The sequence below is a fragment of the Poecile atricapillus genome, chromosome 16 (assembly GCF_030490865.1).
Source record: "Poecile atricapillus isolate bPoeAtr1 chromosome 16, bPoeAtr1.hap1, whole genome shotgun sequence".
NCBI classification, from domain to species: Eukaryota; Metazoa; Chordata; class Aves; order Passeriformes; family Paridae; genus Poecile; species Poecile atricapillus.
This window is the reverse complement of record NC_081264.1, coordinates 11,407,529-11,429,014: the sequence shown is the minus strand read 5'-3', so window position 1 is coordinate 11,429,014 and position 21,486 is coordinate 11,407,529. Positions and strand designations below refer to the sequence as shown.

The window sequence follows — 21,486 nt, the reverse complement described above, 5'->3', positions numbered from 1 at the left end:
CTTCATCTATGTAGCCCTGCCCAGGTATCTGGGAGATGCTTTAAATTTGAAACAGAACTATGGCAGGATGAACTAATCACTTCAATTCCAAATATTTGGCTTCTGACTCGTCATCCTTGTGTCTGTTTTCAGCTATGGAAGGAAACATGACCATCACCACTATCCAGGTACCTCTTCCCAATCACTGTGCACTCCATGCCAGTGCACCTACAAGTGGCAATTGCAGAACAGAGTTTTTCACATATTGACTAGTTAAAGTATAGGAAGTTTTTGACACTGAATTGCTTGAACCCTTTTTTAGGAAGTTTATATGCTCAAAGCAAATGAGGACATTCAGTGGGAAACTGTGAATGTGAAACCACGTCTGTTTCAGAAAGTCCTCCAGATACAAAGCAGAAAAAGAAAGTACCCAGGGAAAGCAACAGATATACTGCCCTGTCCTTATATTCCTCCCTAGGCATCTGCTTTGGTCACTCCCAGTGGGATACCAGACCAGCTAAGCTTTGGGCTATCCCAGCAGGGCTGCATTCACATTCTGAAGAGCATTCTCTTCATACCTCTCTTCCTAAATTGTTCTGCAGTACTGCTAAGAGTAAAACACAGCTATGTCCCATTGCAGGCTTGGACCTGAAGCCAGAAAGGGGTTTTGTTTGTTTTGAGTTGCAAAATATATCCAAGAATCTATCTCATTACACATACACACACAGCTATAAGGAAAAACAAAAAAGCAAACAAGAACTCCTCAAGACTGAGGAAATTCCTTACACAGTCCAAAGACAAAGCATGGTTGATGCATCTGTACTTGGACAATATTTTCTGCAACCAATCCAGCTTATGGAAGTATCAACACTGTGCCAGTTTCTCAGTAGGTGCCTATGTAAATATTTCCTCTGTGACTGCATTTAAAAGCAACCAAGATTAATGACAGTAAGCACTGCAACACCCAAGACATCCAACTTTTCTCAAAGGCCTTAAAATAATCATAGATGACTTCTATAAGGTGAGTCAGCTCACATTGTGATTACTCATTAAAATTGTGCTTTTCAATTGTAAAAGAGCACAAACAACAAAAATGTTTTAAAAAATTACATAGAACACAACAGTAGAAAATGAGGCAGCAATATGAAAATAAGGAAAATTCAACCCCCTTCTCTCTTGAGCAAAAAATATTCACATAACTGAGGTCATGAAACCCAATTGCCTTCTGGATAATTACAAGCACTTTGAAGAAAACCACCTATCTTCAGAAAGACAATAGAAGCTGTTTTCATTTACACACCCTCCCCTTTGTTTTTCAGACAATGTTTCCCACTAATGAGTATCCAGCTGTTAATGACTTGGGTCTATAACAGAAGTTGAATTCAAAATTCAAGTAATTCTTGCAGATCAAGAACATCAAACAAGAGCTGTAAACCTGAGCAGCTTTGCAGTATTCTAAGAGATTACTTTGGTTCATGGTTAATTTACAGGTAAATAAAGTGAGATAAGCCTTAGGCTTCACCAAAAAGTCTTCTGTCTGCCAAAGGTCTGGTTCAGCCCTTTGGAACATGAGATTAAGTCTGCCTCCTCCTACAAGAGTGCAGAAATAAACAGAAATATAAAGACAGATCAATAGGAACAAAGCATCTGTCAGCGAACTCGTCACATTTAACTAATTTAGAAAACTGCTGTCAAGAGTGACTGAACCATAAGAAGTAGCAGAAGCTCTCACAAAAAAATATTAAATTCTTTCTCTTTGCTTTAAGGCTATCTATTTGTTTCATGAAATTCACTCTTCAATGAATAAAAGCTGCACTAGTCTGAGAACAGGAGAATAGTCAGTCTGTTCCAGGTATTGTTCCTTGAGGACTAAAAGCTAATATGGCAGTTCAGGCAGAGAGGAGGTATTACCAAATCATTACACTGGCCTACAGTGAAAATCCAGTTTTGGAACTTTTGGATAGCAATATCTTGAAGATATGAAGCAACAGGAGAATTTATGGATATTAAAGGACTAAAACAATGTACATTCTTTGATTTTTCTTTATGAATCTGGTCCCATCTGCTTTGTCTTTAAAATTGTTGGCTTCTGCCAAAATGTCACTTCATACAGCAAGTGAGATAATAAAACCAGCAAAGATTTACAAAGCTGAACATCAGAGTCCTGACAATGCCATCTCAAGGCACCAAGGCTGCTGCAGCAGCTAAGTAAAGGGACAAAGCTTCAGAGAGGACAGCACAAAATACACAGCACCATCACCCACTGGCCAAACTCTGTCAGTGCAAAATGAACAAAGATCAGAAATTTGCAATTATTTCAATCCTCTCTCTCAGGCCTGCACTGAATGATACATTGCACTGATGACTGCTGACAGATTCTGCACAGACCTTAGTCCACTGCCAAAGGGGATTACTGCTGTTCCCCTGCCAGGCACAGGACTAAGAACTGACAAACAGCAACTCTAAAACCAAGGAATGCAAATAAAGTCTTCCTCTCATGCTTTTTAATAGCACAGGAATAGCAATGGTTGTGAATATTTAACAAGACTTCCAAATTTCCAACGTGTTTCTCAGTGAAAGACTTGTTAGACTGAACAGTTTAGTAATTACTTAATTAAGGCAACATTTTATCATTATTTCCCCAGCAAGTCAGCTGATATTTGTATGTTACCACCTGTAGTTCCACACGATCCTCTTCACAGAGAAGGATTAAGTGCAGTCATAAACACCCACCTGCATTGGGGATACAGCAGCAGCTGGGGGAGTTTTCATGGGACTTGGGCTCAGGGGAGTGCGAGGAATTGTGGCAGCAGCAGGGCTTGGAACTAGGAGGAACATGGAAAAGAAGCCATGGTGAGCATGACACTGCTCTGCAGTGCAACAGGAGACTGCTAAAGCCAACCCTCACCTTGTACTTTACATTACTAGTTCTACCAGATCACACTCTCAGAATTTCAATTAGCAATTGACTGAAAAGTCATTTCAAAGTATGCCTACACATTTACTCCCCTGCAATTACCTTCATTTGCTGTCTTTCTATCATCCATGGTAAAAGCCTGAGTTTGCTGGGGGTGGACAAGGCTAAGGTGCAGGATACTATTACCTTGGCAGATGTAAATCATGGCATTACTAGTTCTCTGATCTTCAGACAATTAAAGAGATAACAGCAGGCTCCTGGCTCTGCCAGTAATACAAGAAAGATTAACTATATCACCTGCTTCTCCTTTCTAGTTTCTAATCAAAGTCCAGGAGCACTAGATTATTATATACCTTAAATTTTGGGATTAAACAAGTAACATTTTTAGAAATGTATGAAAAGAGAAAAATTCTAAATTGGTGAATCAGTGATCTGATGATTTAACAACATGATTAGCTGGACATGAGTGCTGAGGTAGAAGGCAGATATTAGCTTGAAATTAAACATTCCAAAGAAGGGAGAGGGGATTTATCATTTAACTAAACTAACTCTGGCAAGAAAGCAGCTTCCTCCAGTAACACACTAAAAAAACTTCTAAATTAACACTAGAAAACTAAAAAACTGTAAATACCTATGAACAAAGCATGGAAATAGAAGCATTTACAGAATGGTTAAATAACAAATATGGTTCTGTATCTTAAATGTTTTGCTTCTAAGCAGTGAAAAGCAGCTTTGCTGGGCACAGCACTGTACTGTACTGTCTCTGCGTAGTCTGCTTCAGACCAAACCTTTTTACATCAGACTTAGGGTAACTTTGTTGGACATGAAAGTCAAAACCCAAAGACCTGGCAAGGGAAATATTTTAATTCATTCTCATAAGGTCTCATATGCAGTTAAAGGTGAAACTTAAGTGTTTCTCATTTCAGAATAATTACTTGGACCCCTTATTCTGGTCATCTATAAAGAAGAACACCACTTCTTCCCACAATCAGAACCAAATTCAAGTCCATTGTCTCAAAAGCGAGACTCCTCTAATTTTAGAAAATATCTCCTATATCTTTCAATAGGTGATACTGGCTGGATCTTACTTTTAATTGTCATCAGAGCTGTAAGATACAAGTTATTAAAAGACATAAACTCAGCTCTAGCTATTACATGGCTTTTAAAATGCTTAATTTGGTACATTAAGTTCACATTTTAATAATCAGGCTGAAATCAGCTGTGCTCCCAGCTATAATTATGTGTGTCATATGTGTTTATGTATTTCTAATATACAGGAGCACTGAATCAAAGCATCCAGCATATGAGTCACTGGCAATGCGACAGCAAAGAGAAAAATAAAGACAAGACAAAAAAAGGGATGCTTGCATTTAACTGCAGTGAACAATCTGTTCTGCAATCCAGTTTGGGTTGGTTTGTTTCAGCCATCACTTGGGGGTCATGACAGGATCAAGCAGTTTGAGTTAGCTGAGCCACCAGGGATGACCACGGGACACGAGGAGAGGGTTCAGCCTGGTGCAGCTGCTGCTCTCCCTGCTGGACTCACCTTGGGAGGAGGCACTGTCAAAGGACTTGATGAGCGTTTTCACAGTGGGAGTTGGCTCTGAGGAGGTGGAGGATCTGCGACTCAGGCCCATTCCTTGTCTCAGAGCTGCCAAATCTCTCTCTACTGCATTCATGTAATTGTATACTCGACCACGTTCTTCTTCCTGCCTAAAGGCAATGTGCTGCTCATGTAGGGTATTTAAAAAACATTTTAACATGCCAAGTCTTAAAAAAATCAACACAAATTGAAGCTGAATTAAAATCTATGGTCCAAATGGGTCATTACATTAACCTAGTTTCTTTCCACTGTAATTCTCAAGTAGGTTATCAAGCCAAATTATCACTGTAAATTCTTACTATTTGTCAGCAACAGAGGTCAGCATCTGGTAAAAAAAGTCTATAAAATCAATATTTGATATAAGGCTTAATTCCTGCTCCTATCTCACACACACAGATGGAAAAAATTGAGACTTAAGGACTTCACCATTCCACATGAAAATAATCATCTCAGAGGGGAGATTTTTTTTCCACCTGAATAAATGGAAAACAATTTAATATTAATGAGGTAAGAATATATTTCTGGTACACATCTTTCCCTACTAGATGCTGAGATAAATGTAAGTTACCAAATTCCCATCCATGTAGAAAACAATTGTTTTATATATACACAACACAAGCATCATTACTGTAAGCTATATACATATCTGACCCCTAGAGACAATGCAGTCAGGACTCAAATGGTGCTGATCAACATGTTCCTATTTGAGGACTCCCATACTTCTGAAAGACATATATAACTCAGGGTCTAAATATCTAAAGCGCCTAATTCAAGCCACAATACATCACAATTTGGATTATTTTTGTTTTTCTATAGAAAGCATGTCTAATTATCAGTGGAAAGAAAACAGTATAATTATATGCAGAACTAGATGAAGGTTTCTTCTCAGGTAAAAACCCAACTGTGTTCTTAACCACACCAAAAGCCTTGGCTGCTAATGAGAAATATTAATGATGGTACAGAAAAGCCAACACTGCTTGTTTTTCACATTGTGGGAAGCAAAATAATTTTTAGCTGTTAAACTGGAAAAATCCTCCACTTCAACCTGGTTTAGTAAAATCCTGGCTGGATTAAGTATACAGTATTAAGGAACAAATATTGCTATTGTAAGTGTACCTATTTTGACCACTGAAAGCAGCATAAAGCAGCTTGCAGAAATATGGATCCTCACAGTGAGAGGATTTACAAACCTCTGGAGCTTCAATAATTAAGAAACTGGATTTCCAAAACTTTTTCCCCTGCAAAAGAGACCATATATCCCTGTTGTCATTTGCATACTTGCGTGACTTTATCTCCTCCAGCTCCTTAGTGAGCTTCTCATTTTTCTCCTGCGCTTCGTGCAACCTGCGCTTCAGGTCCCCAATCTCTTCCTGGGCCTCTGACTTGATATCATTGGCTATAACCACTGCAGTCTGCAGGTCTGCCTGGAACTGACGCCATTCTGCTGACTCCTCCTGGAAACATCAATTTGGAAGTTAAAAATGAAAGTTATCCTTATTATTAATAGTTTTCCTATGCTGTTAAAGGAAATTATTTACAGGAATGACAGAGGTGCTTGTCCAGTGTTAGGCACAACCTAACTCACAAGTTAAATTGAAGAGGTTTTGATGAAAATAACTAGATTTTGAAAGTCATTAATTTTTTTTCTGGAGACAAAAAAAATTCAAAGCGGAGGAGAAAAATATTTAATATTAAGCACCACATCAAAATACACAGGAACTTTTTCTCATAAGCCAAACATTCTATCTTTGTCACACTGAGAAATTTTTAGCATTGTTTAGTGTCTGTAGGTTAGTAAATGTATTTCCATGATGCCTGTCTTTCAGAAATAATAATTTTATTGGCATTGTATCTAATGCTATTATCTTTTCACAGTTTCATATGCTGGTTTTAGGACATTCTAAGCTTACAATTTATTGACTTTTTTGTTTTTTACCTACCCGGAGTCTCCTGTGAAGATTCTTGATCTCTCTTTCCATGTCATGCTTTTGATCCTGAAGTTTTTTAACTGTATCTGGAAAAAAAAGTGAAATTCCCTGTAAAATCTTAGTCAGGGATTTATTTACTTAAAAATGAGTAACTGAAAAGACCTGCAAATGTTTTTGAAGACTTACTCAGAGAAGACATTTTTATAACCAAAGACATCTGAAGAAACATAGCGTAAGCAGGAATAATTTGCCAGAGGGTGTTAATAGGTACACACTGCTCTGTCTCTGGTAAGGGCAGCAGCATAAGCTAACTCAATTCTTATACAAATCCCAAATCCCAATATTAAAATGACAAAGCAATAACCAAGAGCAAGTAGACAAGGTAGGCAATTTAACATGAAAGGATCCTAAAAACATGGATGTCTGGGGGTTTTCCCTCCTCAAACAAAAGCTGCAGCTACATGGATCCTTTTGATTCAGTTTAATTCCTGTCACAAAGCAGCTGACATAACACTCGCAGCCGTGTCTTCCACAGGGATAAAACTGCACTCACGTCCCCAGGAATCTGACATTCTTGTCTATCAAGCTACTATTTGAGGTCAAAGCAAATTATATTTACAGCAAAAGGCCAAACAGTCTGTGAGCTCGTGTTATGAGAGAGATGGTCCCCTAAATCTGTCAGCAGCGACACAAAAGAGTTGACAGCCCGATCACCAGCAGCTCCTGTGTGGCGTCTGACAGACTGGCTACTGCAATTATTATTCATTTGTGACTTTATTCAATACACAAGGACAATGTAATTGATTCCTCCGTTCTTAAAACTTAGCAACTAATGAAGCAGAACACAGCGTAAATTTCTAAATGCTGTGTCACTTCACTGATCCTTGGAGTCTAGGATGTTTTACTTCTATCCTAGACTGTGAAAACTGTAAAAATGATGTATAAACTGACTAAAACGCATTTTTTTGTTCAGGTTCATTATCCCAACACCTGCTGGAAACAAATATTTTTCCTGTGTATTAGCAATGCTCTTTCCACAACATGACTGAAGGTGCCTAACACATTTAAGCTGTTCAATACACAAAACCTTCCTCAACAGCCCCAGGTACAGAGACTTTTTATTTCACAGTTAATTTCTTTACAACAATCTTATAAATCTAAGCTGGCCTGAAAACATGATAACCTTTCAAACTTGGGCAAGTTGGAACATTAAAAATAGACAGACATTTCTGTATTTATCTCCTCCTCTGCCATTTTTAGTTGCACCCAGCTGATCTTTAAGCTTTGAAGATAAGCCTACAGGGTGGACCACTCAAATCTAATGCCACCGTGATACTTTAGCAAAGCACTCAAATTTTTAGCTTGTCTCTTTCTACACAATTTGTTTGAGCTAAATTCAGAACCAGGAGGCCAGCTTTAAGCCAAAGTTATAAAACTTGCTCCCCTCTACCTTTTCCTTTAAATGCATTTAGGAACAAATCAAGTCAATATTCATTTTCACTTTTAAAACAGTTCAAAGAAAAAATGTTTTTTAAAAACAAAATTTGCAGTATTACTAAAAGCAAGCTATCTAAAAATAACCACAAACCATAAATGCACCCGCAGTTAAAGCTTGTGTAGTGCCATTGTTTTGAGCTTCTGTGAGTTATGAAACGCACCATTAAATTTTAGTGCATTTATGCTGTGAAGTAAAACACAATGGTCTGAATATTCTGCAGGTACCATAAATAATACAGAGCAGTTTACAGCAGTTGTTGGAAACAGTCCTCTCTCTCCTCCCCAGTCAACCAAGGAGATTAAAAATACCCCCCACCAAATTGCAATTGAATTTGAAATGCAGTGAGAAATTAGGACTAACATAAGTGATTTCACCTCTTTCACCAACTACAGCCTGAAAATTCAAGTAGTCAGAATAGGTAGAGGCTGCCATGTGGCATCTTTCCTTTCTGCATCCTTGCAAACTCCACATTCTTCTCTAACACAAACCCTTTCCACCTCCACGTGTCTGAATTTTCAGTATGGTAGGGCAGGTATTTCTACCATTATCCACTCTCCTTTTTTTAAGGATCATAGACAACAAAGAATGAGATAAAAGAAAAAGTAACTACACATTAGGGTAAATGAAGAACAAGGAGACTCTTCTGATGAATGAATAGGATAATCAAAAATGGCAAATCAGCAAGCTCATGTTTTACTGCAGGATTCAATTACATCTGTATTTCACAAAATTATATTGATTTAAGCCACAGTTTGACAAGGTCTTGCCTCTACCTAAGAGGCAGAAAAAAAACCATTATGGGACATGCAGACTAGAAATGGTAAAGAAAACCTTTACAACTAGGGCTGGGGGTGGGAGGAAGAGTTTTGTAAGGCTACCAGAGAAAACAATCCTCTGTTTCTGCAATTTTTACTAATTATAACTAGCAGTTAGAATTTATCACTATGAAATAAAAATGAGTATCAACATTCAGTTGTTTAATTTCAATAGTTTCTGGGGAAAAAATAAGGGAAAAAATACTAACAACATTCAGACAGGTGCAGTAGTTTCAGAAAAAATGACAATACCTGGGAAGGGACACTAAATCAAGTAATTCTGACACAGGCTATTCCACAATGGACACTCACACAGTTTTTGTACTGGTTACACAGGCACGCCTTATACTGGGAGAGAATTTTGATTCTTTAGCATGGAAATGTGATTGTGCTATCCCAGCACAATCACAAATACACAGGGTAGTGTAAGAACTACAGCTTCCTTCTGCAAGGAAGAGGCACAGGGTACAAATACCAAAGCTCAGGCAACTTGTAGATCAATCTTGCTTTTGAGCTCATTATGTCAGATAACACATCTATACAACAAGAAAGGTGACTTTTTAAGGGTCCACCATTAGCCAAAAAAAAAAGTACTAAAAATGTAAAAAAAAAGTACAAAAAATGAACATCCTATTGACTTTTCCAACACTGTTAGAAAAGGCCTAAATATGGTAGTGTAAACAGTTCATTTTGTAACTGCTGTCAAGATCCTTTTCAATTGAGATATAGCAGAATTAAAACTAACACTGTCAGCTCCATAAAAGAACAATTCACTGAACATTAAATATATCCACCTTCTAGCTCACCTACCCTTGTCCTAAAAATTTACTGACTTACGTAGTTACAGACTAAGAGAATCTACGTGCACCTGTGCCAAGAGAACAAGCAATGATTATTTTTGTGCTTCAGAAGAAACTCTGAGAAGCAGTAAGCTAACCTACAAATACACATTTTCTGCACATCAGGAGTCAAACTTTTCTGGAAAAAATTTCCCCACAAACTCTTATTAACTGCTTGGGAGAATAATAGGTTTCTGTTTCCCCCCTAGTTACTGTGGATGACTAATGTGACAGCTGGGCTACCTAACTACTGCAAGTTTTTGGGAGTCAGAAGTGAAACCCAGAGGGAACGCGCCACCTAGTGCAGTGTCAGCCTTGCCCACTGTCCTTCCTTCCCCACTGCCTGTTCCAGCTCAGCACAGCAGGGAGGATATAAATGTACAGATTATTTTAATATTCCTTAAGACTTTTTACATACAATAGAATTGTAGAATATCCTCAGTTGGAAGGGATCTATCAGGATCATCGAGTCCAAATCCTGGCCCTGCACAGGTCACCCCAACAATCCCACCCTGTGTCTGACACCATTGTCCAAATACTCCTTGAGCTCTGGCAGCCTTGGGGCTGTGACCACTGTCCTGGGGATCCTGTTCCAGTGCCCAAGCACCCTCTGGGTGAAGAACCTTTTCCTGGTATCCCACTTAAACCTCTCCTGATATAGCTCCAGCCATTTCCTCAAGTCCTGTCACCAGTCACAGAGAGCAGGGGTTGAAGACCACCACGAGGTCTCCCCTCAGTCTCCTCCAGGCTGAACAAACCAAGTGCCCTCAGCTGCTCCTCATTAGGTTTCCCCTAAGTCCCTTTAAACACCAAACTCCTCATCCCAGCAGCAAGGAGCTCAGCTGCAGTGACTGCAGCTCTCACCACATCTGGATGGATGTCAGGAACACACTGTGTGGTTTTCATCAATGCAATTTGCATCCTGCTGCACACATCAAAGAGACTCTGTTTCTGCAGGCAGGCATTAACAGCTAAAATGTGACAGCTCAGTACCAGATTACTGTGAAAAACATTCCACTGCTGGTTCCTTGTGCCTCCTTTTGGTGTTTGAAAAGCCCATAGTGAGGCATGCCCTAAGCACCAGTGCTTGGAGTGTTTCCCATTCCTACATTACTATTTGTGTTGATTAATCATTAAACTGAATGAACACTCACCACCTTATCTGTGAGGCATCTTTCTCCTAAGTGTAAAGTCTGTCTTCAGTAAAATCTTTGAGTTATAATTTTCCATTTTGTGTTTAGTATTCTATCTTTTAAATGTTGTATGTGCTACCTCTAAGTCCCAGAGTTTTCATGATGTTCTATGCTGTCAGTACTTAGAGACTACCACGAAAAAACTCCAGTAAGAGGTTTAACTATGAACCCACAATCAACAGAGTTTTCAAGTTGTCAGAAAAAAACACACTTTTTAAAGTTTATACAATTCTTCGGGTGCCATCCTTTCTTACTGCCACTAGATGCCACTCTCCTTCCAGCACATAACTAAAACAAGAGCTTGCTTCCCCCAAAGGATCACGTCAGGACACTGGCTGGTCCAGATGAATTTTCCAAACTATTTCAAGACCAATGAATAACAAAGACTGTTGCAATTTTTGCTGAGAATTTCTCCCCTGGCAGAAGTTTGTCTGCCTGAATTTTTACTAGTCAAAATTAAGTATCTGACAGCTGGTTTGTACCCACAAAGCAGAAGCATCTAAAATTCAGAGCTGCCTTGTAATCAGGTATTGCTAGGCTGATACCTAAATATGTACTTGACTACAGTGCTGTTCCCTGCATGAGTGTATTTCAGTTAATGGAAAAAACAAAACAAAAAATGGAAAACTGTTCAACCTTTTTGAGTCTTTGCTCCAAAATTACTGTCTTTTAGCACATGAAGGGGAAAAAATTCAGAAGAAAAACTTAAAACTATTTTGTAAAGAGAAGCAGTGATTGCCTTTCAAGATAAAGAAGGGTTACTTAGGGAAACAACACTCTCAGCCTTGTCTGAAGATACTGAGCTTGAATAAACAATTTAGCTTGCTTAAGACACTAACTTTTCTTGATAGCAGACCAATTTAAAACCCTTTCTATGAATACTTCCCTGGCTATTAGAAGGAATCATGCTTTGGTTTTTTTGCTATCTTGTTTCATCTTTGAATAACATGGAAGATGAACTAACAGATATTTGAATTCTCTAAGTAGCACTGTGCAAATACAGCTTGCCAGGGAAGAGTTGCCCACATTCTTATTTAGATGGAGACTAATTGCAGAATTCCAGCCCGTGGTAGGAATGTCTGAGCAGGTCTCCAGGATCAGAGAGGGAAGTAAGGCACAGAGAGCTAGACAGGTACACAGTAAACATGCTTTCTACTACATGTTTTAGTAATTTGAAGAACAACTTGAAAACAGTATTAGCAGATTTCATACTTGTTCTCTATTCAAAGGTTTTTATTCCCACACCAACTACAAAGTGGGTCTGGAAAATCTAAGACAACTTGATTTTTTTCCTTCCCCTAGTGTGTAAGGATTCTGCAAAACCTAGTCTGACTTGAAATCAGACATACAAAAGACAAGTGAAAATATTTTCAATATTAGTGTTCTACTTGAGCTTTTCTTAAATTATCCTTTCTCTCAAGAGAAATGTATAATACTTACTCTCCAAATCAGATATGATAAGGTTGTCATGAAGCTTCACAGCACGGTGCTGTTCTACTTCATCCTCCAACTCAAAGATGGTTTCTTTCATGTCACTCCTCTCAGTCTCTTTTTCATCTAATTCTGTCCGAAGCTTTTCTAGAGTCACATTGAGATCCTCAATTTGCTTCTTGGCTTCTTCTTGGAACACTCGATATTCATCTTCGACCTATAGAAGAATGTATCTCAGTTGCATATTAAACATACTTTTAGTTTTGTAACTACCACACTTACAATCTATTTCTGCAATCAGAAAAATACAGGAGAAATGTAAGCCTTTGGCTATAAGGGCCAAAATTAAACTTTTTTTATTCCCAGTCTGGATATATGAGCATTCCCAGCTACTCTAAGAGCAGTGGCCTGCATGCAAGTGAAGCAACACCACCGTTGTACCAAGGCTGAGGTTTCAAGAGCAGCTGATCCAATTTAACATCCAGCTACCACGGAAAAGGGACAGGGTGGGGGGGAAACTCTTTTTACCCTTCCTTTCTCTTGCCAAAAGAGAAAAAGCCCAGTCTCTTGTGCATCAATTTTAGTGCTTGCTGGACCTGTGTGATGAGTGATTTCCTTAAGAATGTGTCACATTTGTGTGTGAGGTGTGTTAGTGAGTCAAAAGAGTTCTCAGAGGAGTCTGTCAAACTATTAAACTGAAAAAAAACCAAAAAAGGGGAGGGGAGGGGAGGGGAAGGGGAAGGGGAAGGGGAAGGGGAAGGGGAAGGGGAAGGGGAAGGGGAAGGGGAAGGGGAAGGGGAAGGGGAAGGGGAAGGGGAAGGGGAAGGGGAAGGGGAAGGGGAAGGGGAAGGGGAAGGGGAAGGGGAAGGGGAAGGGGAAGGGGAAGGGGAAGGGGAAGGGGAAGGGGAAGGGGAAGGGGAAGGGGAAGGGATTTGTTGACTTCTCCCTTTCAGGAGCAGGGAAGAAGATTTTTTTATCCTGCCTCATAAAACTGCAACATAAGTAACAGGCTGGGATCAGAGGCACAGGAACATTAACCCAACAGCAAAAATAGGGTGCCGGCAAAACAAGAGAAATTAGGGTGGGCAATGCTGGCAGGCAGCAAGTTTAATAGACAAAATACCCTGCTTTTAAGTCATCTGTATCAGTGTTTTTTATTTTAATAGCACTCTCCAACTTTAATTATTAAAATAATTTTAGTATATTTTTCACCCCACATTAACGTTGATTCTAACAAGCTTGTGATCATGATTAACATGCTGATTTGTAGCTAATACATAATTCAGACATTAAATTTGGAATAAGTTGTCTCTTCAGGAAGATATAAATGAAAATTTTTCAGGAAGATTTAAATGCATATGTAGAGTTATTAAATAAATTGTGTGATTCTTGCTTTTATATTAAATTATGGTAAATACTTTTAGTAGACATAGCTACTGCATAAATTAGAAATATTTGGGTCAAAACAGAACTGGAAATAAACATTTCGATCCAAAACCTAATCAGCACATAAAGTCTTGCAGAAGGTGTGTAATTTAATCACTGAATTAGTACAGTATCTTATATACTGTTTAAGTTTGGCCACTGAAATAAGTTGTGGAGTTTAAATATTTTTAAAAAGTAACACAATAGTCAACCTGGAGCTCAACGTATCCATGTATTTTTTTCAAATGCTGACATCATTTCCATAACAAAAGTCAAGAGAAAGTAATCAATCTTAACACTACTGCAATCCAATTAACCTCATAATTAATCTTTTACTTCTGAAAGGACTACAGAGGCCAATAGGTCATGGTGTACATGGGATGTTAGAATACAATGGTATTTTAAGCTGTACCTTTGCAATGGCATCTTGCAATCGATTGGCATCGTTGCGGGTGTGTGCCAGCTCTTCCTGCAGACCACTGGCCAAGGTCTCTGCTTTTTCCTTATCCAGCCTGACACTCTCCAGCAGGTCTTGTATATCTGATTTATCCCCAGAGTTGTGTATGGAATACAACTCGGCCACTCTCTGCTTTTCATGCTCTAGCTGAGCTTTCAGCCTGTTCATCTCAATCTGGTCACTGGCTACTGTGGCTTTGTACTCCTCTAAGGTAGATGCCAGAGCTGTTTTGCTCTTCTGCTCTGACTCAATAATCCGTTCCATGTGGTGATTCCTTTCTTTTAATGCCCCTATCATTTCCTGGGCCTCCTTGTTGTCTTGTTCTGCCATCTTCAAAGTGTTGCTCAAGTGCTGCTGAACGCCCAGCAGCTGCTCCCGCTCGAAGCGAGCGTTCTCCGCCAGCTCCATGTAACGCTGCTCCAGCTCCATGTAGCGCCCACTCTTCATGTCTTCATCAATTACATAGGAAATATGGTGTTCATCCAAAAGGGACCGGAAATACTCAATCTGACGGCTGAAGTGTTCCAGTTTGTCACTCTGCTGGCACAAAGACTCCATTAGAATTACTTTTTCCTCTCCGAGTCTTTCATTCTCGCTGTTCAGCTCTTGTGTTATTTGTTGCAGGTCTGCAAGCTCTTGAAGCGTGGCTTGGAGCTCTTCAGCTGTACTGTGTTGATTCTCTTCCATCTGATGTATCCGTTCTGTCAGACAAGCTACAGATACTTCACTTGCATTGCCACTGCTTCCCTTCCTAGATCTTTCTATACTTGGTACTCCTTCAGATTCTGAAGACGACGGAGCATCTAAGGCATCATCGCTTGATGTCAGCGGCTGATAAACTTCACTGCACTCACTGTCTAAATTATCCATGGAGTTACTGTGTTGGTTGTCCATGAGAGTGTTTTCATCCTGACTCAACAAGTCTTCCATTGATCCAGGAGCAGAACCTTCCACTGAAGATGTCAGAGTGCCCCCACCATCGCTGTGGTTGCCAGCTGTAATCTCTGGACTCAAAGACTGATAGCCAAAGAGCTTTTCAGAGTTGTCCAGCCTTTGTTCCAAAGAAAAGCCCAAAGCATTTAGTCTGTCTTTTAACATTCGATTCTCATTCTTCAGCTGGTTGAGCTCTTCTCGGATGGCTGTGTTTTGTTCCTGTAACTGGAGCAGTGTAGACTCAACATCAGTTGGCTGATGGACAACAATGGCTTCTTTCTCTTCAGATTTTTCATCCCCCTCAAGGTGATCTTCGTTGAGTCCCAGCTGAGCACGCATGTCCCTTAATTCATTTCTCAGATGCAAGATTTCCACATCTTTAGTTTTTGCTAATGTCAGAAGATCATTCACCTTTGCTTCCAGCGCAGCTTTGTCACTGATCTGATTGTCTGACTTGGACTTGCTCATGCGGATATCGGATTCCGGGTTGGTGCGGGAGCGGGAGCGCTTTGCCAGCACCGTGTCACTGGGCCCCTGTCCTGCCAGAGGCAGCTTCTTGCTCTGGCTCAAACGAGAACGATCCCGGATCCTCTCTCTAGAAGAGCTCGACTCTTTATTTCCAGACGAAGTGCTACGCTTAGCTGTGGAACTTGTACCTGTATGTTTTTCGAAAGAGGAAAGTGAATTTAAAATCAGCGTCTCTCACAGAAGGCTGTGTGCTTTGTACCAGCAGCACAGTGGTTGATTTTCTGAATCACACTGCTAAATACATTTCACAGAAAATATCTGAAGTAAGCATTAACCCAACATTCAGCATTTTCTGTTCTCTCTATTTTCATCTCATTGCATAAAAATGAAGATAGATTATTACTCCTTTATTTCCAGATGCTTTACAGCTTTGCAAGCATTACTGAATCCAAAACACAGCAAGACCTATTTAAATCCATATCAACAACACACTAAATGATTTCACTTTTCTGAACAGTTTCTGAAAGCCCTCTTACTTTATTTCTATAAAGCAATACAAAATGTCCAAAATGTTCACTGAAACAAGTCATCTTAGAGATTTAGTGCTTGTGTCATGAATTTTTTAAACAGAATTTTAGAAAAATCTGTGATTCTCTAAATTAATTATTTTATTTCATTTTATATAATAGTTGCATAGTCTGTACTGAAAAAACTAAAAGGAATACCCTCCAAAAAAGCAATTACATTATTAAAAACAGGAAAGGAGTTCATAAGGTGTGGGATTTGACCATGGTGTTACTGAGCACTTCAGTAGGCAACCTGGATCCTCAATACAATAAATGAGAATATAAAGCCCCCCAACTTCCACCTTGAAGAATCAATATATCCATTTACCTGCAATAGTTTTGGGTTTGTTTTCCAGACTGTTCATGGCTGTCCCTGGAGCTGAAGTTGCTGTTGAAACACAAGAGTTCTTCTTGGCCTTGACACCGTTGGTCATCGTCACTCCACCGCCACCAGCCATCCCTGCTAAGAGGTCATCGTTACTCTTAGTCTGAAAGAAAGGAAAGAAGCAGCTTTAAGACAGCTGGCCCAGAAGTCTGCATAGCCAACATTTCAACTGTTAAAGATTCCTTCACTTTAAAAAGTATGTATTGGACAAGTCATGTGCCTATGCAAGAATGCTGAAAAGTGTAAGTGCACTGCCCTGTGCAGTCAGTAAACTGAAATGGAACTTTAACTCTTACATATGAGTGTTGAAACTGAGTCTTCTCCCTCCCCCCAAGAATTCTTAATCTTTCAGTACCAAGGAGAAAAATAATTAAAAAAAAAAATCAATTAAAGTACAGTAACACATCATAGCATAAAGCTTCTCAATTTTAACTGAAAGTTTATTTATGCATAAAAATGAAGGCAATTCTTATATAATTAAACCACCAAATACCAGGAAGTTAGTACAATATCCTTCAATTGAATATGATCAAATGTTTTCTGGTGGACAAATTCACAACAAAAAGCTCAAATCAAGGAACAAAAATCAATCCAACTTTAGCAAAATACAATTTCTAGCTCAAAATACTAAGCTACAGATCACTAGAAACTAGGACAGAGGCAGGGTAAAAGCCACCCTCACCATATATCCTTGCCTTGCTTTCAAGCACTTTTCTAGGGAATTTGAATAGATGGGGTATTTGTTTGATGGGCTTTTTGTCTAACCTCATGATTGCTCCTGAAACTACTGTTAGCCACAAAAACTGCCTGGAATGTGACAAGGCAACAAGCACAGGATTCTCAACAAACCAGACTCCCAAACAGAGAATACATATTTCAGAATAAAGCAAAATTTAGAAATACTAAGCCCTTAAGCATTAATTGGCAGACTTTATACTCTTTAAAATGCAATTTTTCAAATGGAGAAAATAAAAATATGCTCAACATTTTTCCCATTATATAAGCAAAAAAAAAAAAATTAAAAGAAAACAGCTGTGCTAGCAGCATTCCTTGAGCAACTATATTATTCAGCTGGATAACACATTTGAACTCTCCTCCAACATCCCAGCTAAAAGGTAGTGCTTAGGAGTTAACCAGTTGCTTTCCATCATGTCTGCAAGTTTGTAACTTCCAGCTCCCACACACATCCGTGTTAAAAACTGTATTGCAGACATTACAATTCTATACATTTAGAATAAAGGTACACTTGCTTAATTTAAAAAAAACAGTTGTATGTCACTCTGTTTTCTACAGTCTGTCTTTGCAAGTGCCAATTCCAGAACAGTTAGGAACACTGATCACAGGACTGTGGAAAGGGCATAGATGGGATCAGTGCAATTTAAGGAAGAGCAGCTGCAAAACAAAAGGGAGCTTTGGGAGGCAAACATATTTGCTCTGCATTCAATTGATAGAAATACAGAAAATTTACAGATAGAAACATCTATTTGTAAGGGTAAAATCCTCTAGGACAAGAATGTTTTTATTGAATCATGTCAGAAACAGTGTTGCCTTCTGAGAAGGTTTATAAAAGGCTGGAAGAGAACACATCACTCCAAGGATCTAGTCTGATGTGCACGTAAAGCTGCTTTTCTGTAATGAAAATGCCATTGTTGTTTGCTGTGTAAACAAGGCTTTTGCAAGGGCTCCTCTTCCTCCCAGGAGTCAGACCAGCTCCTTGATCTGCCATGTCACACAGCCATGCAAACAGGCACAGGAAATATAAATAGGAAAGCAAAAATGTCAGAGGGCTACAAAAGCCATAAAGCCCATCCAACTCAAGCGAGCATAAACTACTGATGTACAACAATCCTGGTTTACCTGTGAACTAACTAAATTTTGTATCTAATTTAAATTAATTTTGTGGGCATGGGGGTACAGGGAGAGAGTTGCAACTCTGTGCAATTATTGCTTAAATCAAGGTATTACAAACTGGCACAGAACAGTGATTTTCTGCTTTGCTGCTGGATCTGCCCACCTGCCTGCAAACGTGTTAGTTCAAACAGGCTGTGAGCTGTCAGCATTTTTACCCTGCTGAAAGAACGGGGAAATGAGATTAAGCCTTTAGACACTTAGAGTACAAGTACACGTTATCAAGCCAAATAGGTCAAGATATGACTCAGCTTGAAGAAAAAAGATCATTAAGTAAAATCCACACGTTCAGACATTAGTCATCTGCAGTCCTTGCTGAACAAAGGAATTTAAGACAGCCATTCTTCTTCTGACTTACCCATAAACTATTTCTGGTCTAGGTTGGAAGGCACTGCCTCCTCTGCAGCCAATTAGTAAACAGTTTCTCAAAGCTGAAACATTATATTCTTGGCAAAGAAAACTATTTAGCAAAGCTTTGGAAAAATTACAAACCAGCAGCTCTCTTAATGTTCCACAATGGCAACCATTCAGAACTTTTAAAATCAAAGTATTTTTGTAGCATAGCTTTTTAATAGAAGCAAAAGCAACGGTGTATATTTATAAAACAACTTTTCCCCATTTGCTAAGAACTGTGCCATCCTGCTTAGCATTAAAACTCCTATACATTAAAATATGAAAACTTAGAAAATCTCATAATTAGAAATGTGCATCCAGACCTATTCTGATTTTCTGTATAAAAAACCACTTTATAATTATACAATTCATATTCTGTTTTCCTCTCACCACTTTCTTTCAGTGCAACGAAACTTGAATAATGACCTATACAATTCATTTCATCTTAGTTTCTCAACATGTATATCCTATTTACTGCATCTCATTCAAATCCCTTTATATATATATAATTATTCCTACCTAAGATTTTCTTTGATGGTTGTTGTTGCTGCATTTGAGTTTTTCAAACATCAAACTTCACAACAATCTGTAATTAAGTTACTGCATTTTGCAAACAGAATAGAAGCCTAGACACATGAATACTGAAAACACACTGTAACTTTTAATATTCAAATATTGGTCTCCAAGTCCTGGCTTTTCAGGGACACTGAATTTTGCAATTCGTCTGAAGTACAGCTGCTGTCTAATTAACACTGGGAGTGTTAGTAGGATCACAAGCTCATTAGTGAAAGAAGTCAAAAAATAATGATCTTAAAAATAAGAATACATTATTTGTAGAGTATTTTTTGACAGATTAAAAACTAAAAGTGGCTGGCAGTTAAACTTCTGTAGTAATAATGTGTGTGGGGTGCTGGGCAAAGAGGGGGACAAAAACTACAGAGAAGGAACCAAGGGCGTTGGGAAGCAGCTGAACAGACTCTGGGACAGGCTCAGCTCTACTGAAGGGTGGGTCCCACCGTTTCTTCCTGTGCTCATTGTCCACACATTTTGAAAACTCCACAAAAAAGGACAAATGTATGGAACAATGCAATTAAAGAAGCCCACCCAAAGCTGGCTGACAGTTATATCATGAAGAGGATGCTATAATTACAAAACAATTTTCCATTTTGCAACATTATTATTGACTGAACCAAGATTGTTACAGGACTGTATTTCTACTCTTTAATAGGGGACTTTCACTTAATATCCAACTCAGAGGGCTGAATAAATTAGTAGGCATTGCAATCAAGTTATTTAATGCCATCCATTTTTTTTGTCAAAGAATATTAAATGAAATTCAGAACACACACCAATTCATCAGGAGAAGACCCTATAACCCCTATGAGGAAAACAATATGACAAATGTTTAATCAACAATATCAAATATAAAATTATACTAAAAACATTTTTTAACATGTAACTTCTATTGATACTTCTTTCAAGCCAGAAATTATGATTTGTCATTACCAGTAAACAAAAAAAACTCCACAAACAACTAACTTTGTTATATAAGGACAGAACACTCCAAGAAGATTCATCACTATCATTAAGTCACACAGTTGGCACAACAGCACCATAACAAGTAAAAGACATCCAACTGTATGAGTAAGCCTGGTTGATCATAAACCTGAGATAAGCCTTAGTAATCAAAAGAAAATTTTCATTGTGCCTCAAACTCATAAACTGCTGTCATGAATTCTAATCCCACACCAAAACATAGCCAGAAGTGTTACTAATATAAGTAAAATTGTGAAAGCATACTGGGTCAAATCTGTTAAGTGTTAGATCATCCTCTTCCTTTATCTCCCTGAGAGGTATGACATAAGAAACTTGATAAGTAAACTACAAAGGACTTGAGCTGCTTTGAGAGATTTCTAGAAATATAAAGTAAGTAGTGTCAACAAGCATCAAAAGATTATTTAAAGCTAAGAAAACTGCAAGATGCATTGGGTGATGGAAGAAAGGAGGGGCACTGGGAAAAAACCTCCCTGAAACCTGGCTTGCAAGTTTATCAGCAAAAGTATCAACCATTCTTCTATAAAAGAAAAGGAAGAAGAGAAAGGGAACACATCTTTTGACTTCAATAATCCTGCAGAGCTATTACAGAGAGACCTCAACTCTTACACTTCTTTAATTTTGGATCTTTATTTGCCAGTTACTTAAATAACCTTTGTGGCTTCCTGTGTGTCAGTGAGAGTGGTTCAGGTCCCAGCTGGACACCCTGTTCCTTGCTCTGTTCATTTGTTCCAGGGCAGCAGCAGCACAGCACTGCACACTGGGCTGCAGAGAGCAAAAGGAGATCCAGCCACGTCTCCATGCCAGGAAAAGGAGGCAGAGCAGGCAGGCTCATTCCATCCATCCAACCCAGATGTGGTTGCTCCCAGGTGAAAACACCAGCACACCTCAGTGTCTGGTTGTTTGTTGGAAGCCATTTGCTCCTACATATACTGCCTTGTTTTGCTATTATAAGAGAAAACCTCTACCTTTGAACTTGTTCTGGGAGCAAGAACCAACTTGTGAAAATTCAGCTCAAGCAGTACTTCAACACAAAGCGAAGGCCAAAACAGTCAGAAGAATTCAGCTGCACTGACCTGACATGGATCACTGATATAAAAAAATTCTCATGGTAGATACTTCATTAGTTATTTTTTCAGAATTAGTAAATAACTCTTATCAAATCCTATTAGTCACTGACACCATTCAAGCATA

At 38.8% G+C, this 21,486-nt stretch overlaps 1 protein-coding gene across 7 annotated transcripts in view; it reads right to left on the bottom strand.

Annotated features, from left to right (window-relative positions):
- SPECC1L (sperm antigen with calponin homology and coiled-coil domains 1 like) overlaps positions 1–21,486 on the bottom strand; it is a 63,128-nt gene that overhangs the window by 27,329 nt on the left and 14,313 nt on the right. For 6 of the 7 annotated variants that reach the window (XM_058851189.1, XM_058851191.1, XM_058851190.1 and 3 more), the window contains exons 3-9: positions 16,381–16,540; positions 14,041–15,674; positions 12,213–12,420; positions 6,440–6,513; positions 5,778–5,953; positions 4,443–4,609; positions 2,713–2,804 (exon numbers count right to left, since the gene is read on the bottom strand). In XM_058851189.1, the coding sequence (XP_058707172.1) occupies positions 2,713–2,804; positions 4,443–4,609; positions 5,778–5,953; positions 6,440–6,513; positions 12,213–12,420; positions 14,041–15,674; positions 16,381–16,540 (2,511 nt within the window). The remainder of the gene's footprint in view (positions 1–2,712; positions 2,805–4,442; positions 4,610–5,777; positions 5,954–6,439; positions 6,514–12,212; positions 12,421–14,040; positions 15,675–16,380; positions 16,541–21,486) is intronic. The other variant, XM_058851194.1, reaches the window with a different exon arrangement.